Raw genomic sequence first — 19,908 nt, 5'->3', positions numbered from 1 at the left:
TTCTTTCCCTCTGGGATCTCTCTGCCTCCATCTCTGAGACCTGGGATCTCTCTCTATCTCCTCTCTGAGCTGAGATCTCTCTGCCTCCTTCTCTCATAGTTGAGATTTCTCTGCCTTCTGGGAGCCGTCTCTGCACCTGCAGGTCCCAGGTAGGTCTGACCCAGGGCCCCTCCTCACCTCACCCCGCTCCTGCTTCCCGCCCTTCCCTTTGGGCTCATCTTCCCCTCTGACCTCTTGTCCAGTGTCCTCCACATAGGCAGGAGCTGGTCTCCCTCCAAGTTCAGCTCAGGATCTCCTCCCAGAAGTCCTGGGATATCTTCTCCACTGAGGGTCACAGCTGCCTGACCTCCCACCTCCACCATAGTATAGGGGTCCCTGATCTTGGGGGGCAGTAAGTGATCAGCCCAAATCTTCCAGCTTTGGAGTCTGCCCCATTTCTCTGTTCTTGACCCCTCCTTAGAAAACTCCTTCATCCAGCCTGGTTCTGAGGAGATCCTCCCTACTCCCTCCTGGGGTGGAGTCTCTCCCCCGAGGGTGGGGCAGGCCACTGATTGTCCCAGTCCTGAAATCTCTCTGTCTCATTCTGGGGGGATCAGCATCCAGGCCAGGAAAGGAAGGCTGAGATCCTTCCCTCCATCTCTAAGATTCTTTTCCCTCCTCAGCCCGGCTGGCCCAGGACCCAAGCCTGAAAACAGAGAGATGGCCTCGGGCATCCGGAGACTCTCTTCCCAGGTGAGTGCAGTCAGTCCCTGTCTAGAGCTGAGCAGCCTCAGGCCAGGGAGCGTCCAAGAGAACTCAGGAAGCTTCCTCCTGTCAGAGGGAGGGGGTCCCTGGCAGGGCTGGCAGCAGGGCAGGAATTGCCCCTCTGGCACTGTCCATTTCTTGCCTCTCAGGCCACCCGGTGGCTCCCAAGGCTCTCTTGAGTCCCTTTCCTTTGCCTGGTCAAGATCAACTCAATCAAGAGGAGCTAGAAAATAGCTCCTCTGGCCCAAGCTCCTTGCTAACTACTGAGGGTGCAGAGGAAGGTAAAGAAAAAAAAATCAGATCCTGCCCTCGTGGAGCTCCCAGGGAGAAAACAGCTCATGATCTCTGTCCACACCTGTGCTGGGCAGTGTAGATGGGAGCTACTCTCAGAGAGAAGGTTCAGCAGTTTGGGGACCAGGAAAAGCTTGTTTTCAGAAAGGGAGAATTTAGCTGAGATGTGAAGGAAGCAGGAGGTGAGGGAAAAGGCCATTGCAAACAGGAGAGAAGCCAGTGAAAACTTCTAGGGACAGGGGACAGAGGGTCCTGGTTAAGTATAAGCCAGGAGGCCAACATCCCTGGGGCAGAGAGGAAGACTAAGGTGTGAGAAGGCCGGGGCGGGTGTTGTGGTGTCTGCCATGTGCCGGGAGCCACATAAAGATGGTCTCATTGATCCTGCTGTGGGAATTGTCAGGATCTTTGGTAGGGAAAGTCAGGGAGCTCAGGGTCCAGCCAAAGAATAAACTGGTTTATTTATCCACTTGAGGGTGTGACAGACTCCATGACTGGGGGGTTACATTTCCTCAGATGTCACAGACACAGTCTCTCCTCCTTACCTGACCTGTGCTTTGGGTTAGATCTGTTGGGTCTCAGAGAGAGTATAAAGAAGTTAGGAGCCAGATACACAAAGGTACATTTGCTTGTTTGTTTTAAATTATTTTCAGTTTCATGTCATGACCAATTGTAGCATTCATGTTTATAAGAATTGGAGTTGTAAATTTTTCACCATCCTTTCCCTCCTTTCCTAACAAAATGGTGGGCAACTTCATCTAGGTATATCCGTGCTGTCATTTAAACCATATTTCCTTATTAATCAGAGTTGTGAAAAATGACACAGATCAAAAGAGAAGAAAAAAAGAATAAAGTAACTAAAAGATATATTCTTCAATCACTTGTAGAGCCCATCAGCTCTTTATTTAGGGTGTGGAAAGCCTTTTCCTTCTTGAATCTTGTATTTGCCTTAGATCCTTGTCCTCCTGAGAAGAGCAGAGTCCTTCATAGCTGATCACCAAACTTTGTTGCTGATTCTATATACAATCTTTTCCTGGCTCTGCTCATTTCACTTTCCATTAATTTGGTTTTGTAGTTCTTTCTGAAATCTGCCTGTCCGTCATTTCTTATTTTACAATACTATTTCATTACAGTCATATACCACAGCTTGTTCAATCATTCCCCACTTGATGGGAATTCCCTCAGTTTCTACAATATTGCCTCCAGGAAAAGGCTGCTATGAATATTTTTGCACTTGTAGGCCCTTTACCTCTTTTTAGGATCTCTTTGGAATATTCCAGACCTAGTGATGCTATATTTCATCTAAAGATTTACACAGATCATAGTTCCAAGTTGCTCTCCAGAAACCTTAGATCACTTCTCATTTCCTCATTAGTGCACTGGTGTCCCAGTATTCCCACATTCTTTCCGGCACTGATCATTCTTGATCTTATTAGTTCATCTGATAGATAGGAGGCAAATCCCATTTCTGCTTCAACTTCCTCTTCTGTCTTGATGAGGGTTGGACTAAATGAATTCTGGAGTCCCTTTCAGCACTAAATCAAGTGACTTTTGATGGTTTAGGAATTGGTGACAATCAAGGATGTTGTGGTGGACTTCACTGAGGAGGAGTGGGGGCTCCTGGACCCTTCTCAGAAGGAGCTTTACAAGGACGTCACGCTGGAGAATGTCCAGAACCTGCTGTCCCTGGGTAAGGACCATTTCCTGTCTATTCTTGGTGTTTCTCATCAGTGCAAAATGAACCCAAACAGCACAGAAGTGATTCACACATCCCAGAAACTGGATTGAGTGTTCAGTCATCTGAGGGCACCAAGACTGCATCCATGATGGTGTTGGCTGCACGTTTTTGAGTTACATAATTAACCTTCAGTCAGGTAGCTGATCTTACTGCTACATTTGTTAGATAAACTCCATGAAAATGGGTTTAAAAACCTATTTACCATGTAAAGGACTGCTTGCCATCTGTGGGAGGGGGTGGAGGGAGGGAGGGGAAAAATCGGAACAGAAGTGAGTGCAAGGGATAATGCTTTAAAAAATTACCCTGGCATGGGTTCTGTCAATAAAAAGTTATTAAAAAAAAAAAAAAGAAAATGCCAATTAAATATAATTTTTATTTAAAAAAAAAAAACTTCCTGCCTCAAAGTCACGTTTAGTAATATGTGGCCGCTTTCTTTCATCTGTCATTGCCCTTTGGATCGAAGGGCTTTTGATTGTTTCCAGATTGCGGAGTGCCATGATTTGTAACCATCTGGCATAAAGGTGGAATACTGGTTTGGTTCAGGAAATACTGGAGTTGTTTAAATGCATCACACTTTATGCAAAGACTAAATCAAGGACTAAATCTTATATAAAAGAATTTAAACATTATAAAAGCTTTCACCATTGTATATTCTGGTCTTTTAAAAAATTATTTTAAACAATTAAAAAAAATAGAAAATGGGCTTAAAAGAATGGAAGAGGGTTCTGGTAAGATGGCACAATAGGACAGGAAATGCTTAGTTTCCTAACAATTTCTCCCCAAACAAAAAATAAATGCCTCACAATTCATTTTGAGCAGCCAAAGTGAATAAAACTCCAGAAGTTGTCCAAACCTTAATAGGATCTTAGGAGGGATTTCATCTTGCTAGACAGAGATTTGACTCAAATAAAGGGCTATGCACTCTATGCAGACTCTGCTGAGTTAGCCAGGAATAAGCTCCAGGGGCATCTGCATTGGCCTGGTGTCCTCAGCCTCTAAAACTTTCACCTCTGCACAGTGAGGGGCAGGAGCAGGGAATTGAAAGAGAAAAAGAAAGGACCCTGCTCTAGACAAAACTTCACAGATGAAGATCTCACAAGGGATAGGAATAGGTAGTTTTTTGATGAAGAAATTAAAACTTTACAACCTTGTGAGAAAATATTCTAAGTTATTATTGATTACAGACATGCAAATCAAAAACATTTTAATATTATGTTAGGGACATGAATATATTGTTGCTGAAATTATGAACTGATCCACTCAATTTGGAGAACAATGTAGATTTATGACAAAAGAGTTACAAAATTATATATGCCCTTTGATTTTGATATTCGCTATTAGTTCTCTTTGCTAAGATATTTAGGGAAAAAAGAAGCATATAAAAATGAATTTTTTTGTCTTTATTTACTGGGACAAAAAAACAACATGTCTGTAACTTTTAGGAGAGTTAAACATTGCTTTCCTCAAGATGAGTATTCTAAAATACTTGTAATCCTGTCAATCTTGTAGAGTTTTCATTTTTCATTGAATGCCTTCTGAATTTCCCCATTATTTTCATCAGACTCATTTGGATGTTTACTTTTTTCCCAGATGAGTAAATGTGGTACTAGCCAACATATCTCTGAAAGCAGTCTACTCTTTATCTGCTCTATGATTTTCAACTGTGCATTGGCTGCGTTTTCACTCTAATTAGGAAAATCTATTCCAGCACAAAGAAGACTCTAATCTACTGTCATTAAATATTTGATCGTCATCTCGACCTTGGGCCCTGCCTTTGCTGAAGGTGTATATTTCATTGGGAGAGGATAATTCTCTGATTAGTCCAGTACTTTGAGATTCATGTCTCACATATTATCTATCTGTCTTTTATTATTATTATTATCATTTTTCCTGAGGCAATTGGGGTTAAATGAGTTGTCCAGGCTCATAAAGCTAGGAAGTGTAATTGTCTGAGGCCAGATTTTTATTCAGGTCTTCCTAATTTCAGAGCTGGTGTTTTATTCACTGTACCACCTTGCTGACTCAGTCTGTCTCTTTTTAAAAATGACTTGGATTCTTAAAAGCCATTGCTTGCAGTTTTGTATATTTAGTATGGTCACAAGGTGCAATGATTCTTACGTTACATTCCTATTTGTGTTTATACATGTGTGTATGTCTTTTTGTGTATATGGTTTGTCTTCTTCAGATGTAGAAACTGCGTCCACAGTAAATGAGATGAGTAAAAAGCTGGGAATTTTTGTGAAAGAACATGACCGGCAAAGATTCATGGATGATGGTCCCTTTGACTTCAATTTGAAGGAATTGCATGATTTTATTCTCAAAGAAGATAAATATCCAAAGAGTGATTGTAAACAGTGTGAAATTGGAAAGAGATTCCGATGGACTTCTGTTCTAAATCACAGTAAGAAAATGACCCCAGAAAGTGATTACCTTCAAGATTGTGAATACAAGAAATGGTTCACTGAAGAGGTACAGCCTTTGGTTCCAGGTAATCAATGGAATATAACTGGGAAGTGTCGTTCAGGCCTCAAGAGCCATCAGATAAGTGATACCGAAGAAATGCTTTCCATAAGTAATAATGATGAGAAGGCTGTCAGTCAGAACTCTAATGTCCTTACTCATCAGCAAATGCATGTTGGAAAAGAACCTGAGGAACATAATATATGTGAATTATCCTCTTCCAATATTTCATCTCTTCCTCACTGTCCTGGAATTAAAAGATCGGTATGTGATCAGTGTGGGAAAGCCTTTGGTTGGAATCCAGCTCTTGCTAGCCCGCAGAAAGCTCATACTGGAGAGGTGACTCATCAGTGTACTGAATGTGGGAGAGCTTTCAATGATAGATCATTCCTGCTTAACCATCAGAGAATCCACCCTAGAGAGAATCCTAATTTAAGTTTTCAGTGTGAAAAGCCTTACATAAGTAATCAATGTAGAAAACCTTTTGCAGCTATCTCCTGTCTAGCAAAACACGAGAAAACCCACACTGGAGAGAAACCTTTTAAATGTAATCAGTGTGGAAAGACTTTCACGCAGAGTGCCCATGTTGCTTTACACCAGAGAATCCACACTGAAAAGAAACCTTTTAAATGTAATCAGTGTGGAAAGGCTTTCACATCCAGCTCCGATCTTGCTAGACATAAGAGAATACACACTGGAGTGAAACTTTTTAAATGTAATCAATGTGGAAAGGCTTTCACACAGAGTGCCAGTCTTGCTGTACATCAGAGAATCCACACTGGAGAGAAACCTTTTAAATGTAATCAATGTGGAAAGGCTTTCACATGGAGGTCCCATCTTGCTGTACATCAGAGAATCCACACTGGAGCGAAACCTTTTAAATGTAATCAGTGTGGAAAGGCTTTTACATCCAGCTCTGATCTTGCTAAACATCAGAGAATCCACACTGGAGTGAAACTTTTTAAATGTAATCAATGTGGAAAGGCTTTCATGTGGAGTGCCCATCTTGCTGCTCATCAGAGAATCCACACTGGAGAAAAATCTTTTAAATGTAATCAATGTGGAAAGGCTTTCACATGGAGGTCCTATCTTGCTGTACATCAGAGAATCCACACTGGAGCGAAACCTTTTAAATGTAATCAGTGTGGAAAGGCTTTTACATCCAGCTCTGATCTTGCTAGACATCAGAGAATCCACACTGGAGTGAAACTTTTTAAATGTAATCAGTGTGGAAAGGCTTTTACATCCAGCTCTGGTCTTGCTAGACATCAGAGAATCCACACTGGAGTGAAACTTTTTAAATGTAATCAATGTGGAAAGGCTTTCATACGGAGTGCCCATCTTGCTTTGCATCAGAGAATCCATACTGGAGAGAAACCTTTTAAATGTAATCAGTGTGGAAAGGCTTTCACACAGAGTGCGAGTCTTGCTGGACATCAGAGAATCCACACTGGAGAGAAACCTTTTAAATGTAATCAATGTGGAAAGGCTTTCACAAAGAGTGCGAGTCTTGCTGGACATCAGAGAATCCACACTGGAGAGAAACCTTTTAAATGTAATCAATGTGGAAAGGCTTTTAAAATCAGCTCAGATCTTGCTTTGCATCAGAGAATCCATACTGGAGAGAAACCTTTTAAATGTAATCAATGTGGAAAGGCTTTCACATGGAGGTCCTATCTTGCTGTACATCAGAGAATCCACACTGGAGCGAAACCTTTTAAATGTAATCAGTGTGGAAAGGCTTTTACATCCAGCTCTGATCTTGCTAGACATCAGAGAATCCACACTGGCGTGAAACTTTTTAAATGTAATCAATGTGGAAAGGCTTTCATGCGGAGTGCCCATCTTGCTGCTCATCAGAGAATCCACACTGGAGAAAAATCTTTTAAATGTAATCAATGTGGAAAGGCTTTCATACGGAGTGCCCATCTTGCTTTGCATCAGAGAATCCATACTGGAGAGAAACCTTTTAAATGTAATCAGTGTGGAAAGGCTTTCACATCCAGCTCCGATCTTGCTAGACATAAGAGAATACACACTGGAGTGAAACTTTTTAAATGTAATCAATGTGGAAAGGCTTTCACACAGAGTGCGAGTCTTGCTGGACATCAGAGAATCCACACTGGAGAGAAACCTTTTAAATGTAATCAATGTGGAAAGGCTTTTAAAATCAGCTCAGATCTTGCTTTGCATCAGAGAATCCATACTGGAGAGAAACCTTTTAAATGTAATCAGTGTGGAAAGGCTTTTAAAATCAGCTCAGATCTTGCTAGACATCAAAGAATCCATACTGGAGAGAAACCTTTTAAATGTAATCAGTGTGGAAAGGCTTTCACATCCAGCTCCGATCTTGCTAGACATAAGAGAATACACACTGGAGAGAAACATTTTAAATGTAATCAGTGTGGAAAGGCTTTCACATCCAGCTCCACTCTTAATAGACATAAGAGAATACACACTGGAGAGAAACATTTTAAATGTAATCAGTGTGGAAAGGCTTTCACACAGAAGGGTAATCTTACATCACATGAGAGAATCCACACAGGAGAGAAACCATTTAAATGTGATCAGTGTGGAAAGGCTTTTATATCCAGCTCTGATCTTGCTAGACATAAGAGAACACATACTGGAGTGAAACTTTTTAAATGTAATCAATGTGAAAAAGCTTTCACATCCAAGTCCTATCTTGTTACACATCAGAAAATCCACACTGGAGAGAAACCTTTTAAATGTAATCAGTGTGGAAAGACTTTCATAGTGAGAGCCAGTCTTGCTGCACATCAGAGAATCCACACAGGAGAGAAACCTTTTAAATGTAATCAATGTGGAAAGGCCTTTATATGCAGCTCCCATCTTGCTAGACATCACAGAATCCACAAGAAACTTTCTTTTTGATGGGTTTGTTTTTTTTTTTTTTTTTTTTTGGATAGGACAGATTAACAGTGGGAAATACTAGCCAGAGGCTTGTTCCTCCCCTGATCCTCTAATCTAAAATAATAAGGAACACATTATTACAATAATGATACATGCAGTGGAACAGACGGACTGAGGAAGCTTTGAAAAATTGTTAATTAATTTCATTATAACTCCAAAAAGAAATTCAGGCTTTGAAGATTTGTTTCTTGACATATTTTTCTATTTTCTGTAAATTTGAAATGTTCATTTCTATGAATTTTTAAATTAAAAAAGAAATCAGATATTGATGGCTTCCTGTTGTCATTTTCACCAGTGTTGAAGATATTATTACAAAAATTATTAGAAGAAATCATAAAATTATTTTCGTGACATCCTCTATCTTTTAAATCTAGATCTTGAATCAAGAATTCTCCTAGCTACATTTGTAGGTTATACCTAACACTTTACCTTTATTTTAAAAACAAATATTTTTCTAGAAAAAAAAATCCTTGTACATCTCTTACCTATCTGAAATAGAAAATGACAAAAAAACCAAATCTTCCTGTTATAAATTTGAATAAGTGATGCAAAATTCTGGTCCTAATTCCAAAATATATTTATCTGAAATACATGCTTGAGCAATTTTTAAATCTTTCCCTTTCTAATCTCTTGCATCTTTCTCATGTCTTTTTTTTTCAGTGTCATTCATTCAAAATTGAGGTAGAATCCCCTTTTCTATTCTTTTTTTTTCTTCTTTTTTTGGCTAAAGAAATGGGGGTTAAGTGACTTACCCAACTTGGAAATATTAAGTGTCTGAGGCCAGATTTGAACTCAAGTCTTTCTGCCTATCTACTCTGTGGACTGCATCGCCTAGCTGTGCCCCCTTTCCTATTTTTTAAATGATTAATTTCATTTTCTGTGACTTTTCCTTGAAAAGATTTTTCACTTTCTCTTCTTTATCTTGCTCAATATTCAAACCTTTGAATTTTGGATTCATGGAAATTACACTGAGGTAGATATTTTTCATTCTCTGTGTTCCTTGAGGCATTCGGAATTTGGAAGCATTTTGGCTTCTGTTTTCTTTCTTTTTTTTTTTAATTCATTTATTTTATATTTTGCTTCAGTTACATCCAGACCTAATTTTTTACATTTGTTTTTAAGATTTTTGAGTTCTAGGTTCTCTCCCTTATTTTCACCCACAATGAAGAAATTACAAGTGACATTATGCAAAACACTTCCATAATAGTCAAGTTGTGATGGGGGCAGCTAGTTGGTGCAGTGGATAGGGCACCAGGTCAAATGTGATGGGGTTCTGTCACCATATATTGGGGAGATGGAGTTGAGGACCTCAAAAGTATATCTGGATTATGGCAAGGTGTCTCAAAACCAAATGCGAGTTTAGATGACCTGCATCCAGAGGCAAAGCTTTTCTTATGTTGTTGGTGGAACTAAATCCATATGAACTTTAATAACAAAAAAGGGATTTAGCAACCTTTAAGGGGGGAAGACACAATATAAGGGAGAAGAGGCCATTAAGGGATGAATTTGAATCCTGGGGATCTAACACAGGTAAGAGATACAACATGTGTAAAGTGGGTTGGATCTGGGGAGAGGGTGGGTAATAGTTGGGGAATCAGGAAGGGCCTCTTTGCAGAAGTAGCCTCTGAGCAGAGCCCAGAAGGGAGGCAGAGGGGGAAGGCAGGCACACCTTGGATACAGGGATAGCCCTGGTTGTGTTACCAAGCGGGAAGATGCACTGTGACTGTTGGACATAATTGAGTGGTAGGCCACTGTGGCTGGAGTAGAACTGTGAAAATAAAGCTGATGGAGGCTAATGGGGGCACAAGAAGGGGGATTGCATTTTTTTTTTTTGAGGACATCCAGAAGCTAAAGTCAGAAGGGGATGGCCTGGATGTGGGAGGAGAAGAGACAGATTGGAGAAGCATCAGGACAGAAGAGCTCAACGCATCTTAGGAGCAATTCTTCCAAAGTGACATTAGGTTCTTTCTGAGCTCTTTCTGGGTCCTTGGAGGAAAATTCTGGGGCTTCTGTTCAGGAAAACAGGGAGAACATGGATCAGAAAACACAATGTCTTCCATCTTGGAGACCACTAGCCAACCCCATCTGTTTCTGTTTGGAATCTCATATATATGTGAGCTAACATTTTAACACATTTAACATGTATTGGACTACCAGCCATCTAGGGGAGGGGATGGGAGCAATAAGCGAAATATTTGGAACACAAAGTTTTGAAAGGGTTAATGTTGAAAAATTAACCATAAATATTTTGTAAATAAAAAGCTTTAATCAAATTTAAAATAATAATAATAATAGCTGTGATGGTTTTCAACTTCTCTCAAAGCCTCTTGCGCTTCTTTTGTAAGCTTGTGTGAGTCTAAAGCAGTCTTTCCCCTTAAAATGTCTTATAATGGTTGTAATTGAAAAGTAGTTAAGCCTAAGTTTAGACATATCCATTGGATATCTCCTATCCACTTCGGAAAGTCATTTAAAGTGTTTAGCTTCTCTGTTCTTAAAGGAAATTTGCGTATTGTAAGCACCTTAGGATGTCTTTTGTAGAGAGCTGAAACTCTTGAGTCATTGCACTGAGGTAGGTTCAAGCACTTAGGGCTAATTACTGATTGGACAATACTCTATGGGCACATGCTTGGAAAATGGTCCTTCCCACTATCTTGTTCTGGCTCAATAATTGGTGTATAAAGAGGATTGTAGGAGGGACTAGGGGGTGGAATAAGACATGCCAGAGTCACTTTAACAGTAGAAGAGAAAGAAGATGTTTGCGGAGATTCTCTTCCATCCCCTTCACTTCTACCCCTAAAGACCAAGAATAAAGACTAAGGACTTTTGCTTACCCTGACTCCAACTGATTCTGATGTATCCTGGGTGCTAACGCAGTCATTACAGTATTTCACATCCTAAATATTGAAGAGGAGTGTGTCTTTGAATTTTCTCGGAGCTATATACCATTGGTAGTTCTTTAGTGTTTCTGTGGTCTTTTGTAGATGTGTTTCTAACTGTTACAGCTCAGGTGCACACCCCAAGATATCATCCATGAAATAGGATAACATAAGTTTTGGAAAGTCTTTTCTTATAGGAGTAAGAGCAGCAGTCACATCTATTTAACACATAATTGTAGAGGGCCAGAACTGTGAACAAGTATAATTGAAATAAGGTGTAAACTCAGTGGAATTGATGAAATGATTGTTCTCTAATTCACATATATGCTTAGTACTTAGTATGGTGATGGAATGGTTTTTAGTTCCCACATATTCAATATACTGTAATGATGTCATTGTAATAGGGTATTTAAACTGGGGACAAAGTTAGACTCAGAGAGCAGACTGATCACAACATAATATTTTCACTCTTTTTGTTGTTGTTTGCTTGCATTTTGTTTTCTTTCTCATTTTTTCCCCTTCTTGATCTGATTTTTCTTGTGCAGCAAGAAAATGATGCTACTTGTCAGTGCTGTTTGAATTCGGTTATTTCTTTTGTCCTCCACGTTTCCTCTGAAGAAGAGAATAGGATCTCTTTTCCAAGAGATGGGAAGGAGAGAACATGGACAATATAGATTATTATATTACAGATGTATACATATGTGTGCATATCAGGTCACCTGCCTCCTTAAGGAAAAGCTTAGGGATTATAAGAGAAAAAGGACATTTCAAAGATGGAAGGACCTCTAATAGAAGGACATAGACTTGGGAGGAAGAGCATAGTCAATGAGGGATATTAAAATGGTTAACAAGGCTTGTCTAGAATGTGTGATAAGCATCTATACATAATAAAGTTGGAAAGTTGGGATTAGGTATTAAGGGACTTAAAATGACAAAGGTCATATTTATTGCTCGATGTTATAGGAAGCTCCCCTAATTTGTTGAATAAGGAAGGGATATAGTAAAATAAATAAACCCTGCCTTTAAAAAAAAAAAAACATATTGGCAACTAGGTGGACAGGAGAGGAAAGAGCTGAGTGAGAAAGAACAATGAAGAAGCACAAAGGTAACCAGAGCTTGAACTAGATTTGTAACCTGTGAATGAAGACAAGGGGATGAATGTGAAAAATAGGATGGAAAGAAACAATGGCAAGATTCAACAACTTAATGGAGAGGGAAAATCACAGCAAAAAAAAAAATTTTTTTTTGGTAAAACACACCCATATACATACGGAGACACCTACAAAAGAAAATAGTACCTTAAAAAACAGAATATACAAAATGGTAAAAGAGGAATACACACACACAAAAAAGCACACACACCCACACACACACACACAATCCCAATAAAGAGAAGAATGCATTAAAAGCAGAATTAGTCAAATGGAAACGGAGGCACAAAAGTTGAATGTAGTAAATAATTCTTTAAAAAGTGGAATTGGGTAATTGGAAGCTAATGATTGCATGAAAATAGGGAACAATAAAACAGAGTCAAAATTGAAAAAATTGGAGGAAATGTAAAATATATCATCAGGAAAAGAACTGATCTAGAAAATAAATTTCACATAATTTAAGAATTGTTGGACTACCTGAAACCCATGGTCAAAAAACAAAACAAAAACCTATTCACTGTATTTCAAGAAATTATAAAGGAAAACATTTTAGAATAACAAAGTAAAATAGATATGGGAAGATTCTACCAATTACTTGCTGAATTAGATCACAAAATTAAAACTCCCAGGAATATGATAGTCTAATTTCAGAGCTCCCAGCTCCAGAATAAAATGCTGCAAAAGCCAGAAAGAATTCTGGCTATTCAAATATCATGGAGCCACAATCAGGATGACACAAGATTTCGCCATTTCCATATTTAAGGAATTGAGGATTTGGAATATAATAATTATGGAAAGTGAAGGAACTAGGATTACAATCCAAGAAATCATCTACCCACTAAAACTAAACATATTTCTACAGGTAGGAAATGGACATTCAAACATATAAGAGACTTTTAAAAATTATTATTATAGCTTTTTATTTATAAGTTATATGCATGGGTAATTTTACAAGCATGGACAATTGCCAAACCTTTTGTTCCAATTTTTCCCCTCTTTCTCCCCATCCCCTCCCCCTGATAGCAGGTTGACCAATACATGTTAACTATGGTGAAGTATAAATTAAATACAATATAAGCATACATGTCCTAATGGTTATTTTGCTGTACAAAAAGAATCGGACTTTGAAATAGTGTACTATTAGCCTGGGAAGGAAATCAAAAATGCAGGAGGACAAAAATAGAGGGATTGGGAATGCTATGTCATAATGGTTCATAGTCATCTTCCTGAGTTCTGCTGGGTGTAGCTGGTTCAATTCATTAGTGCTCTATTGGAGCTGATTTGGTTCATCTCATTGTTGAAGAGGGCCACGTCCATCAGAATTGATCATCATATAGTGTTGTTGTTGATGTATATAATGATCTCCTGGTCCTGCTCATTTCACTCAGCATCAGTTCATGTAAGTGTCTCCAGGCCTTTCTGAAATCCTCCTGCTGGTCATTTCTTACCAAACAATAATTTTCCATAATATTCATATGCCACAATTTATTCAGCCATTCTCCAGTTGATGGGCATCCATTCAGTTTCCAGTTTCTCGCCACTATAAAGACACCTGCCACAAACATTTGTGCACATACAGGTCCCTTTCCCTTCTTTATGATTTCTTTGGGTTATAAGCCCAGTAGAAACACTGCTGAATCAAAGCGTATGCACAGTTTGATAACTTTTTGAGCCTAGTTCCAAATTGCTCTCCAGAATGGCTGGATGTATTCACAATTCCACCAACAATGTATTAGTGTCCCTGTTTCCCACATCCCCTCCAACACTCTGCATTGTCTTTCCCCGTCAATCTAGCCAACCTGACACTGTATCTCAGAGTTGTCTTAATTTGCATTTCTCTGATTAATAATAAGTCCGAGCATCTTTTCATATGGCTAGAAATAGTTTTAATTTCTTGATCTGAGAATTGTCTGTTCCTATCTTTTGACCATTTATCAATTGGAGAATGGCTTGATTTCTTATAAATTAGAGTCAATTCTCTCTATATTTTGAAAATGAAGCCTTTATCAGAGCCTTTGACTGTAAAAATGTTTTCCCATTTTATCTTTATCCATCTAATCTTGTTTGCATTAATTTTGTTTGTACAACAACTTTTCAGTTTGATGTAATCAAAATTTTCCATTTTTTGATCAGTAATGATCTCTAGTTCTTCTTTGGTCATAAATTCCTTCCTCTTCCCACAGGTCTGAGAAGTAAACTACCCTATGCTCTTCCAATTTATTTATAATCTCATTCTTTATGCCTAGGTCATGAACCCATTTTGACTTTATCTTGGTGTACGGTATTAAGTGTGGGGTCAATGCCTACTTTCTGCCATACTAATTTCCAATTTTCCCAGCAATTTTTGTCAAATAGTGAGTTCTTATCCCCAAAACTGGGGTCTTTGGGTTAGTCAAACACTAGATTATTAAAGTTATTGGCTGTTTTGTCCTTTGAACCTACCCTATTCCATTGATCAATTAGCAAAGACATAAGAGACTTTTTACCATTCCTGATGAACAGAATGGAATACAAATTTTGACTTGCAAATACAACATTCAAGAGAATTAAAAATAAACAAGAAAAAGAAATCATAAGGAATTCAATAAGGTTAAATTGTTTAATAAACAATTTCTATCAGAGAGGATGACAAAAAAAAAGATTTCTGTCATTAAATGAACAGATTCTTTTTGAGCCCATGTGAGATGTCAAAACCTCTCTGAAGTCCTTTGTAATATCCCAGTGATTGTGCTTATGGCTAAGGGGTTATGGGTGGGTCCTCCTAAGCCCTGGAGCCCCGCCCACTCCACCTCTCTGGAATGACCCCTCCCAATCCCAGGATTCCAGTCTTCCCAAAAGGACTAAGATTATACCTGGCCCCCAACCCGTGACTCAGAGCTCCCCTCCCGCATGTCTGGGTCTCTGAGTTGGGAGGGGGAAGGAAGTCTTGTTCAAATGCTGAAGCCACATTTCTGTTTTGAACTTCTACCATGAGATTTGCTGCCATATGGACAAAGGCCTTCAGGGCAGATGAACCTGGGGCCAACTTCAGCTCCTACACTGAGGCAAAATTCTTCAACATGAAAAGGCTAAAAGCCAAGAGTAAAGTGCAAGGAACCTTAATGCAGGATCTTTTTCTGTGCAGGTGATTGTGCACTTAATGCAGCCCCAGAAGCTGAGCAGCAACAAAGCATGGCTGGCTTCAGCACCTTGGAATGCTGGGAGCAGAGAGTCCTTCTTAATTTCTTGCCATCCTTGTGACTCAGGGACCCACATGTTTTGCTCCTGGCACTTCTCCCCTTCCTAGGAAGATGGCAGGTTGAGGGGTGAAGAGGGAAATTAGGGGGCCTCCTAGTTGGTTAATCAGGTACCAGCCCAACCCCTAGACTTGGAGGGAGATGTGAAGATTTGTATAAGTGTGTAAAGAAAGTGTGTAATCGGGACTGGGATCATAGGCTGCAGACCAGGATGCCCTGAGCCCAGTTCCTGCTTTGGGTCTGGCTGAATTCAGGTGAGAGATCTCAGGAAATCGGGGCAAGAGAGAAGGAGAAAGGTCCTGGTATTAGGATACGGGTTCAGAAAAGGCCTAGCTCTGGTCCAAGAGCTAAGTTTTCAGAATGGAGGAGAGTTGGGGGTGGAGGGCAAAATCAGGGGATGGTAATGGCTGGAAGAGCCTGGTGGACTACGGGATGGACATATCCTTGTGAGGAAGGAGCTGATTGTAGCAGAGGGTCCTGGGCTATATCTAAACTCATTTGTACTGCTTGCTTTAGGTTAAGATCATATAGACTGTGGGAAGAGAAGTACCGGGAAGAATTGGGAAGAGGAAGGATGTACATTCTTAAAACAGGCTGGTTCACAGAAGCTTATTTAAAGATGCTTGATAGAAAGCCTCTGAGAGAACTGGGACAGAGGAAGGTGAAAAAGAGGTTCCCCTAGCATACTGAGGAAATAGAGGTTGATTAAAGTATCATATCATTGTGATGCTAGAGGCTCAATATAGGAGTTTTGGCCTCTAATATGCTACTAAATTGGATAGTCTGGAAAGACTAGCTTCTATGTAGTATTTAATAATAAACTGCTTTAAAAAGTCCACATCAGGCTCTTTATTTTTTTTTTAATTTAAAAAATAGGAAACAAATTATCTTGTATATAGCAGAACAAAAGAGAGGATTCAAAGTATAAAGTAATAAGTTTCCATTTCCTGAAAGCTTGAATAATAAATACTACTGGTTGTATTCAGAGTGGTCGATCTTTTAATTGCTTACTTATAGGTCTTCTTTCTTTCTACTTTATTCTTTTTTTCCCCTCACTCCCCTCCTGCTCCAAGAAGGTTATACATAAACAAAGATAAATAGAGACAAGTTGTGTATACATTGTGTAACTGTAGCATTTAGTTTTTAGTATCCATCCTGATTTGCTTGAGCTCCTCTACCATGGTGAAGACTGAGCAGGTGTAAGCAACAAAATATCTTACCGTGAACTCTGCTGGCTCAGAGAAAAGTGCAAGAAAGACTTATTTGTTGCAAGAATGGGTGCCTAGGTTAGTAGACACACTTTAGAAACTGCAAAGTCTGTGTTTGGTACCCTGTCCAGAAGTGCAAGTCCCATCCCCGTTCTCTATTCATTGGCTCTTACAGAAATACAAAATGTGAATGTCCACCCCTCAGTATATATAGCCTGTCTCTGCCCACAAGGAGCTTCCATTCTTATTATGAAGATAAAGAAGGCAGAGTCCAAAGGGCTCCAGTTCAAATCTAAAACCTCCATCATTTTTTCATTTAAGTTTTATTTCCCCAATTTAATTTTCATAACTCTCTGGAAATTCAATCCCAATCTAATTCTCACATCTGGGAATCAGAATCAGCCAAGCAGAAAACAAACCCAGCATCCCTTAAGCTGGACATATCAAAATTTCCGTGTAGTATTCATGGGCTGAAGCTCATGCCTTCTGTGCTACAGAACCAGCTCAGACTGGCTCAGTGTCCTCTATCAGTTCCAAAAAACAGCCCAGCCCAAGGATCCCTTGAATAGATCAATATTCCTTTACCTGGCCTCCCCTCAAATGGTGATTTTAGTCTTTATAACTCCTACTGACTAAGTAACCCCCCAGCTCAGTTTTAAACCGCTGTCCCAATGACATCGGGTTCGTCACCAAATATTGGGGAGATGGAGTTTTGGACCCCAACAGTATATTGGGGTAATGGCGAGGTGTCTCAAAAGAAATTATAAGTTTAGGTCATGTGTCGATCAAAAAACAAAACCTATAAAATGCTGCTCATGGGTTCACTGCAGTTTGGATTCTGTGATGTCTAGCAAGATGGGAACTGGATATAAAGGCCTTTCCACTTTGATTACATTTAAAAGGTTTCTCTCTTTTGTGGATTCTATGATGTGCAGCAAGACTGGCAGTACATCTGAAAGCCTTTCCACACTGATTAAGTTTAAGATTAAGATTAAGAGGTTTCTCTCCAGTGTGGATTCTCTGATGTGTAACAAGATAGGAGTTGGACATAAAGGCCTTTCCACACTGATTACATTGAAAAAATTTCACTCCAGTGTATATTCTCTTATGTCTAGCAATATCGGAGCTGGATGTGAAAGCCTTTGCAAACTGATTACACTTAAATGGTTTCTCTCCTGTGTGGATTCTCTGATGTAAAGCAAGTTGGATCTGCCATGTGAAAGCTTTTCCACATTAATTACATTTAAAAGCTTTCTCTCCAATGTGGGTTTTCTCATGTTTTGCTAGACAGGAGATAGCTGCAAACGGTTTTCTACATTGATTACTTATGTAAGGCTTTCCACACTGAAAACTTAAATTGGGATTCTCTCTAGGGTGGATTCTCTGATGGTTAAGTAGGAATGATCTATCATTGAAAGCTCTCCCACATTCAGTACACTGATGAGTCACCTCTCCAGTATGAGCCTTCTGCGGGCTAGCAAGAGGTGGATTCCAACCAAAGGCTTTCCCACACTGATCACATTCAGATCTTTTAATTCCAGGACAGTGAGAAAGATATGAGAGATAAGATGAGGATACTTCCCATACATTATGTTCCTCAGGTTCTTTTCCAATATGCATTTGCTGATGAGTAAGGACATTAGAGTTCTGACTGACAGCCTTCTCATCATTATTACTTATGGAAACCATTTCTTCAGAATCACTTTTCTGATGGCCATTGAGGTCTGAACTGCACTTCCAGCTATATCCCATTGATTACCTGGAACCAACAGCTCTACCTCTTCAGTGATGCCTTTCTTGTATTCACTACCTTGAAGGTAATCACTTCCTAAGGTCATTTTCTTACCGTGATTTAAAATAAAAATCCATCTGACTCTCTTTCCAATTTCACACTGTCCACAATCACTCTTTGGATATTTATCTTCTTCGAAAATAAAATCATGCATCAGTATCTCCGTTTTCCCGCATCCCCTCCAACATTCATCATTATTTTTTCCTGTCATCTTAGCCAATCTGACAGGTGTGTAGTGGTATCTCAGAGTCGTCTTAATTTGCATTTCTCTGATCAATAATGATATGGAACACTCTTTCATATGAGTGGTAATAGTTTCAATTTCATCCTCTGAAAATTGCCTGTTCCTATCCTTTGACCATTTATCAATTGGAGAATGGCTTGATTTCTTATAAATTTGAGTCACTTCTCTATATATTTTGGAAATGAGGCCTTTATCAGAACCTTTAACTGTAAAGATGTTTTCCCAGTTTGTTGCTTCCCTTCTAATCTTGTTTGCATTGAGACTTACATGAACTGATGCTGAGTGAAATGAGCAGAACCAGGAGATCATTATACACTTCAACAATACCGAACGAGGATGGATTCTGATGGAAATGGATTTCTTCAACAAAGAGAAGCTCTAACTCAGTTTCAATTGATCAATTATGGACAGAAGCAGCTGTTCTGTCAATAAAATGTTACATATATATAAACAAATACTACATGCAAATCACCATTACCAGAAATAAACTAAATTGTCCATGACAATTCAAAAAACAATCCAGTGTCGGACCTGCAGGTGCAGAGATGGCTCCCAGAAGGCAGAGAAATCTGAATTATGACAGGAGACAGAGATATCAACTCAGAGACAGGAGGCAAAGAGATCACAGAGAGATCGAGATGGAGAGATGTCAGAGAGAGAGGGGCAGAGAGATCTCAGGTCACAGAAAAGGAGATGGAGGCAGAGAGAGCTCAGGTCAGAGAGATGGAGGCAGAGAGATCTCAGTTCAGAGAGGGGAGTGAGAGACCCCAGGTGCAGGTGATTCTGCTTTAGGTCAAGCGGATGTGGGTGGGTCCTTCTTATCCCAGGGGCCCAGCCTGCTCCATCTCTCGGGAAGGACCCCTCCCCATCCTAGTCTTCCCAAACGGACTCAGATCATCACGCCCCCTACCCCATCACTCAGAACTCCCTTTCGCCATCTCTACTCCCCTCTCCCTTCCTCATTTTCCCTCCTCAGCAGGATCTCTTGGGCTGCCAGCTCTTCCCAGGACCCCACAACTACCTTCTTCGTCATGAAATAGCCCAGGCACTAAAATTCAAGACAGCCGCAAGGAGGAAAATTGAGAATGTATTTGGTACCGAGCTCGGGGCGGAGTTCTGATCGAATTTCCGATCCAATTCCGTGCCTCACAGAACTAAAGACAGCCTTGTAAGCATTTCTGTTCGGCTTAAGTTACATTTTAACCCGTGATTCGCATTTTACAACAGGAGGATGGGG

General features: G+C 39.7%; 1 protein-coding gene across 1 annotated transcript; it reads left to right on the top strand.

Moving 5' to 3' along the window:
• Positions 1–699: 699 nt before the first annotated feature.
• Positions 700–8,311, top strand: LOC127557666 (zinc finger protein 160-like). Its single transcript, XM_051990975.1, has 5 exons — positions 700–732; positions 2,596–2,722; positions 3,763–3,787; positions 6,496–6,970; positions 7,055–8,311. The coding sequence occupies exons 1-5, from the start codon at positions 700–702 to the stop codon at positions 8,123–8,125; spliced, it is 1,731 nt and encodes a 576-aa protein (XP_051846935.1). The 3' UTR covers positions 8,126–8,311.
• The last annotated feature ends 11,597 nt before the right edge of the window (positions 8,312–19,908 follow it).

Source organism: Antechinus flavipes, chromosome 3 (genome assembly GCF_016432865.1).
Source record: "Antechinus flavipes isolate AdamAnt ecotype Samford, QLD, Australia chromosome 3, AdamAnt_v2, whole genome shotgun sequence".
Lineage (NCBI taxonomy): Eukaryota > Metazoa > Chordata > Mammalia > Dasyuromorphia > Dasyuridae > Antechinus > Antechinus flavipes.
Note: the sequence above shows the minus strand (reverse complement) of the source record. Positions and strands in the feature narration are given on the sequence as shown.

Excerpts from the sequence above, each read along its gene's own strand:
- LOC127557666 (XM_051990975.1), top strand. The coding sequence starts at position 700 with ATGGCCTCGGGCATCCGGAGACTCTCTTCCCAG. Across the intron at positions 733-2,595 it reads TCCGGAGACTCTCTTCCCAG|GAATTGGTGACAATCAAGGA; the intron begins GTGAGTGCAGTC and ends TTGATGGTTTAG. Across the intron at positions 2,723-3,762 it reads CCAGAACCTGCTGTCCCTGG|CCTCTAAAACTTTCACCTCT; the intron begins GTAAGGACCATT and ends TGGTGTCCTCAG.